Source organism: Myotis davidii, unplaced genomic scaffold (genome assembly GCF_000327345.1).
Source record: "Myotis davidii unplaced genomic scaffold, ASM32734v1 scaffold925, whole genome shotgun sequence".
Taxonomy (NCBI): domain Eukaryota; kingdom Metazoa; phylum Chordata; class Mammalia; order Chiroptera; family Vespertilionidae; genus Myotis; species Myotis davidii.
In genome coordinates this window covers 285,737-293,080 of record NW_006296531.1, presented here as the reverse complement: position 1 = coordinate 293,080, position 7,344 = coordinate 285,737, and the positions used below count along the sequence as shown (strand labels likewise).

The following is a 7,344-nucleotide window of genomic DNA, read 5'->3' as shown; positions in this document are numbered from 1 at the left end:
GTAAAAACAAAACACATAATAGCTCAAGCAAGGCAAAGTATTTCTTTCCTAAATGAAAGAAGTACAGAGGCAGACATTCCAGGACTGCTATGTGAGCTCCATGGAATCATCAGGGACCCAGTTCCTTCCAGCTCTAGTCCTGTCATAGGGTATGCCAGTGTACTCATGGTTCAAGACAGCACTCCAGCTATCAGCTCATGCCCCAGGTGCAGCATGAAGAAGAGGGTGAAGAAATGCATCCTCTCCCCCTGAAGGAGACCTCCCATAAGTCCTATGTTCTTTCATTTGCATCTTCCTGTCTTGTTGGCCAGAAGTTGGTCACATGGTAATACCTAGCTGCAAAGAAGTCTGAGAATTTCTTCTTTTTCCTTCAAATTAAAAGAGAAAGTTTATGTAGAAAGTTACAGAGGTAGTAAAAGTGAGCTGTAGAAGAAATGGGCAAAGGAAACAAGTTACAAAAGCAAAAGGCCCTTGTTGCTTAGGAAAGTACACTTAAAAAGAAGATTTGAATGGCTGTGCTCTGGGGGTGGGGGTTGGGGGAGAGGGCCGAGACTTTATTTCTTTAGCTTGGCTTTTTGCTATACAAAATCAATTCATTATTATGTTGCTGATGAGGGAGGGAAGAATGGATATTGGGATAGACAACTAAAAATCTTTGCCACAGCCTTTTTAGAAGTTTTTAAAAAGTATAGGCTTTGGATCTATAAACATACAAAGAAAATTCTATAAAGGGGCAAGTTACAAAATTAGTATGCAAAAATCAACAGCATTGCTATCTATATAAATAATAACCAGTTGGAAAATATATGAAAAACATACCAAAAGAAAATTCATACAGAGACATGATGGATACAAACATTAAGATAAATTAGGAAATTTTGCAAAATTATACTAAAATTTATGTAGAAAAATGTGAAAATTGTAAATATGTGAAAAAGAAGACTAATGAGAGAGAACTTTCTCTAACATTTTAAACATTTCAATAAAGCTATAGCAGTTTGAACAATTTGATATTAGAGAGGGAATAGACAGATTAATAGAACTGAGTGGAGTCTAAAAATTGACCCAGAAATTAACCCAAATATATATCCACTGAGCCAAACCGGTTTCGGCTTCTCTAACATTTTAAACATTTTAATAAAGCTATAGCAGTTTGAACAATTCGGTATTAGAGAAGGAATAGATAGATTAATAGAACTGAGTGGAGTCTGAAAATTGACCCAGAAATTAACCCAAATATATGTAGCCTTTTAGACTAGGATATAGGTGACATTTCAAATCAGTAGGGAAGAGAAAAATAGTTATTTATACAATTTACTGTCTGGCGACAATTAAGCTGGAACCTTACCTCATCCAAATGTAAGGGCGTCAAAGGTAGAAGTAACTACCCCTTATGCTAGTTATAGCTAAGTCATGTTAACTGTTTGAATGGGTACATGTACAATTCCTTGTTCTGTAAAGCTGGTGAGTACCACAGGACTGGGCTCAGGAAGTTTCTCTTGCTACTCATTTTCTGATTACTTTTTCTATAAATCAAAAAGTTGTGTTAGTCATTTTTGCCCCTTCTCCCAACCTTTTCTATACCATGTATTAACACATTGCGGACCAGTAGTTTTATTGCTAGCTTTACCCAGTAGCCAGATAAGTTTCTATAGAACAAGTACAAAAATCGTTTTACATAAATGTTAAAGGCACACTTTAAAATTAAATACCCATTGCATTTCGAAGTTATTTATTACATGTTCTTACAAGCTAATATCTTTTTAAAGTATGATACTTTGTAAAACATTGTGTAGTATGAAGTGAGAATTCTCATGATCCATCCACATTAATATAGCCACCATTTTCCTTAAATGTTTTTCTTGCCAAACTTCAGTTCTTCCCCAACTCACTGTTAATGTTATGGAATTTTTATCAGCTCCTCCTTACCATCCATTTCCTGTTTTTCTCCTTAACTCTCTTCCTCTGATAATTTCTCTCACTCTTTTCAGTCAGCATATGCTGTTTGTTTATCATGTTCACCATAATTATAAACATCTTTCTTCTCTTCAATTACATTCTACAATTTCACCAGATACCAAGACTGTTTTTTCCCCCTCACTAATTAAGTTTTATTGATCCAAGACTGCTTTTGAGTGTTGTCAGAGCCATGTTAAAGCTCCATACTCCTCTAGCATTAGCTTCATTTAGATATGATATGGCCAGTTCACATACTTACTCTCTCTCATTGCAGATTGTAAGATGGGGACTGAGAACAAGGAGGTAATTCCCAAGGAAGAAATTTCTGAAGAATCTGAGCCACCTGGGGCAATATTAGAAAAACTTCCAAAGGTAGTTTACGAGGGTCACGAGTTTGGAGTGGCCTGTGAAGACAGCTTGTCGGAAGGGCATTCAAGAGAGTCCACAGAAGAGATTATGGAGCAGATGTCTCCTGAGGAGAGAGACTTTGAATCAGGGCTAATTATCTTTAAGAAATCACCCTCAAGTGAGAAAGACCAGGAGAATGAAAGTGAGAGAGTCTACAGTCCCAGGCCAAACCTGATTACACATCAGAGAGATATTACATCACAGACAGTTAGTACATTTGCTACCTCTGGCCAAAACTTCATAGAGAATTTAGAACCTAACAAAACAAAGAGAAGTTCTGTGGGAGAAAAGCCTCATACATGCAAAGAATGTGGGAAATCCTTTAATCAGAATTCACATCTTATCCAGCATATGAGAGTTCATAGTGGAGAGAAACCCTTTGAATGCAAAGAATGTGGAAAAACATTTGGAACTAACTCAAGCCTTCGCAGGCACCTGAGAATTCATGCTGGAGAGAAGCCCTTTGCTTGTAATGAATGTGGAAAGGCCTTCATTCAGAGTTCACATCTTATCCACCATCATAGAATTCATACTGGAGAGAGACCTTATAAATGTGAAGAATGTGGTAAAGCCTTCAGTCAGAATTCAGCCCTTATTCTACATCAAAGAATCCACACTGGAGAGAAACCATATGAATGTAATGAATGTGGGAAAACCTTTAGGGTTAGTTCACAGCTTATTCAGCATCAGAGAATTCATACTGAAGAAAGATATCATGAATGCAGCGAGTGTGGCAAAGCCTTCAAGCATAGCTCAGGCCTTATTAGACACCAGAAAATTCATACTGGAGAAAAACCATATCTTTGTAACGAATGTGGAAAAGGCTTTGGTCAGAGTTCTGAGCTTATCCGGCATCAAAGAATTCATACGGGGGACAAACCATATGAATGTAATGAATGTGGAAAAACTTTTGGCCAGAACTCAGAGATTATTAGACATATTAGAATTCATACCGGTGAGAAGCCTTATGTATGTAAAGAATGTGGGAAGGCCTTTAGGGGGAACTCAGAACTTCTTAGACATGAGAGAATTCACACTGGAGAGAAACCCTATGAATGCTTTGAGTGTGGAAAGGCTTTTAGGCGGACTTCCCATCTTATTGTCCACCAGAGAATTCATACTGGAGAGAAACCTCATCAGTGTAATGAATGTGCAAGAACCTTCTTGGATAAATCTGAGCTGCTTCTCCACCAGAAAATCCACATTGGAGAGAAACCTTATAAATGTAATGAGTGTGGGAAAACATTCAGCCAGCATTCTCAACTTATCATCCATCAGAGAATTCACACTGGAGAGAAGCCTTACGAGTGCCAAGAATGTCAGAAGACCTTTAGTCGGAGCTCTCACCTCCTCCGACATCAAAGTGTTCACTGTCTGGATTGATTTGCAAAATAGGAAGGCTTTCTGTGGAAAAGCTGAAGTTAGACTTATTCATAACCTACACCCCAATTTTTCAGATCAAATGAATGAACAGAACCTTCTCTGATCTGGTTTTAATTTAAACATTTGGTCAAATAGTATGAGGCACTTTTATGAGTTATTCATTTAGAAGTTTCAGTGTACTGAGTTAAATTATAAAAGCTGTTTCAGGTCTTAATTCTTCTCTGTCCCTCTTTCCTTCTCTTCTTCCTCCCCTAGTGTGTCACATACCATTAGGGGTCTACATACCAGCCATCTAGCCTCAATTTGTACTCCTCAGGAAAACTGGAGGAATGTGATTCCTCCACTTCCTAAGAATGGGAGTCAACTCATTGAATGTTAGCTCCTAAAGTGCTAGAAAGTTGCAGCCTAGAAGACACACTTTGTTCTCTTGTCCAACAGTTAGCACTGGAATAATTTAGTAAGCTTTTATTAGCTTCAGAATCTTTCAAACATGCTGTCAAGTTCCCAATGAAGATGGCAGCACTAATGAAATGGAAATCTGGGTCATTTAATAACTCCTCAAAAAGGTTTCCCAGATGGAGGAAACTGACAGGCAGTTTATAGGATCATAAGTAAAGGCCCTTAGAATCTAGAGGGGCTGGTGAGCAAGGCCAGGGGATGAAAAACATGTGAGGCCAGACTATTCAGCATGGGCAGAGCAGCTGTTTAGCAGCTATTTCACACTGGGCTACTCAGGCTGACTGCTCCCAAGAACTTAGCTGCATTCACTTTTGGCCCCAGCTCCTGCTGCTGCGGACAGATACCATGCCAGGAAGCAGCAGAGAGCACAGTGCAGCTTTACTATCACCAGGCACCTGGCCACAGTGGTGAACCGGTTCACCTGACTGACCAGGGCCACCTTGCCAAAGCACTTAATACCCTTGTGACCTGGATCCCAATGGACTGATAGGCCTCTTCTCATTTTGCCCTTGGCCTTGGAATTATCTCTCTTCAGCATCTCTACATGAATTTTCTGTGTTCCTCCTATGTATTTTTCCTTTGAGGAAACACATCCTCATTTTTTCACGTGTCCATGTTTCTGAGGCAGTGGGTGGGAATGGGAATTGCACTAATGGGGACCTGGCTTTAGAGCTAGACCTTGAATAAGGCACTTCACCTGCTGGTTCCTAATTTTCTCTAAAATTAGGGGAGTTGAACTAAACCAATCCAGTAGTTCTTTGGTTCTTTTTAAAATCTAACTTTATATACTTTAAGTGTTCTATTTTTAATTTTTTCTTTATTACTCTAATAGTAATCACTAGTATTTATTGTGTTTCCTAAATGCCAGGCACAATGCCAGTTTACACTTTTATTTTCACAGCATATCTATGATCTAGGTATTCTTAGTCTTTTTAAAAACAGCTTTTTGAGCATACCTTACATACCATAAAATTCACCTGTTTTAAGTGTTGAGTTGAATGCTTTTTAGTTGTTTTACAGTTGCACACCCATCAATAATGTGGGTAGTCCCACTCAAGTTTAAAAGATGAGGAGGGGCAGGAGGGATGTTAAGTAACTTACCCATGATCACACAGCTGGTAAGAGCCCAAACTCCAACCCTGGTCTGTGTTCTTAACCACTGTGCTGTGCTGTGGCTAGGTGGATCTATTACTAACTTATTTGAAAACATTCGCACATTTTGTATTATTATTGCTTCATGGACTTGAATATAAAGGATTTATATCATGTACTTTGGAAAATCACTGGTCACAGCCAAACCCCACCAAGTGGATTTGTTCTGTACCCCAGTATACGATCTCCCAGGCTCATACCCCTGGTTTGAGAAAAGCCTGTACAAATAAACAGCTAATTTCACAGTTTCTACATCCTTTCAGGTTCTTCTGCCTCTCACAGTCAAATTAGCACAAGTTCTTTAACTCATCTCTTTCTGTAGGGTGATTACAAGTGCAATGTAATCTCAAGCTCAAATTGAATTATACCCAGATCATATCTTTCTCACAGGAAACCTCGGTGTCACCTATCCCTTTAACTTCTGATTTCTGTGTTTGCATATTTTATTTCCACATTCAACCCTTACCAGCCCTTAATTTAGATCCCAGCACCTCTCCAAGCTCCACTCAAAGAATCCCCGCACACAAACACATCCATGAGGATTATGACTTTCCTGAAGATGCTGTTGTGTAAGAGGTGGAGAAGTGGGTTCACATCCTATGAGACATTTGACCTCAGACGTTCCTTGGCCAAACCACCACTGAAGTTTTTCTTGGTCCTCCCTCAGGACTCTGTCACCTTGGCTCCCCCTTTTATTTTCTTCAGATATCCAAGCCCTGCCCTCAGCGCAATTACCTTCTTACACCCACTGCTCAGCAAAAGAAAAGATCCTTCAGTTAACAATCCACTCATTGGGACATTTGTTAGTAGGCAATTAAGTGACCAACTTGTATGTACCTGAGCATATTGCGGGGTAGGTCTCACATTTCATTTCAAGTAGAATCTTCCAACGAGGAATTCTGGTGAATGAAATTATTTCCACATAGTACTATAAAATTCACCTTGTTATAATAGTACTAATTGTTTCCACATACCCAGTAACCTCGTTCCCTGCTATTGTCCACCTCTGTTACCTCTGAGTTTCTCCTTGTTTGCCTCCCTCCCTCTCAATTTACTTGGGAGTCAAAACCTGACCATAATGTTGACTGGTAGACATGATTTTGTGCAAGTAAAATTTTATCAAGGAAGAGGAAAAACATGAATTTTCTTAATTTTAGATCGATTTAAAAAACCAAGTCTCATAATCTCAAAGGCCGCCTAAATACCCACAAAGACCTTCAGAATTTTTGCAGCTATGTTCATGTATGTTTTCATCCTCCCCTAATTAAACGGTTTTACTGGTATGCTAACTTTTGGATAAGTAAAGTATTTCTTCTAAAGTACATTGTTTCATTATGGTCTAAATATGATTTTGTATAACAGTCCCTACCCTGTAAGTGTCACCCTTACCTTAGTACTCCACCCTGTTGTGCTCTGTTAGTGTCTGGTTTTGCATAAGCTGATCACTCTGTCCTTGATCTTCTGTTCTGCTTAGTGAGATCCTTTACCTTTCATAATGGGACAAGTGTTACCTATTTGTGTCTGTGTGTGTAGTTTTTCATGATTAACAGCTTAATGTAAGATACTCTGAGAATTTGGAGGTTCTTTTTTTGTGTGTGTGTTTTTTAAAAATATATTTTTTAATTGATTTCAGAGAGGAAGGGAGAAGGAGGAGGAGAGAGAAACATCGATGATGAGAGAAAATCATTGATGGGCTTCCTCCTACACACCTCCTATTGGGGATTGAGCCTGAAACCAGGGCATATACCCTGACTGGAATTGAACCATGATCTCCTGGTTCGACACTCAACCATTGAACTATGCTGGCTGGGTGGGTTCATTTTTTTGTTTGTTTTAAATCACCTTATTACTGAGATGTCTGGGCTGGTGTTTATTATTGTTATTGGCTAAGGTACATTTTTTTAAAAAAGTGTTCTAAGTGATTCCTGGTCTGAGGCAGGCCCCTGAGGTCCTTAGGTCAGGGATCTTTGAAAGTCAGGAAAG

General features: G+C 39.0%; 1 protein-coding gene across 1 annotated transcript in view; it reads left to right on the top strand.

The window, feature by feature from the left end:
* The window catches only part of ZFP3 (ZFP3 zinc finger protein), a 13,637-nt gene extending 6,712 nt beyond the window's left edge, over window positions 1-6,925 (top strand). The window contains exon 2 of the mRNA XM_006771882.2: window positions 2,234-6,925. Coding sequence (XP_006771945.1) covers window positions 2,242-3,750 — 1,509 coding nt within the window. The 5' untranslated portion in view covers window positions 2,234-2,241 and the 3' untranslated portion in view covers window positions 3,751-6,925. The remainder of the gene's footprint in view (window positions 1-2,233) is intronic.
* The last annotated feature ends 419 nt before the right edge of the window (window positions 6,926-7,344 follow it).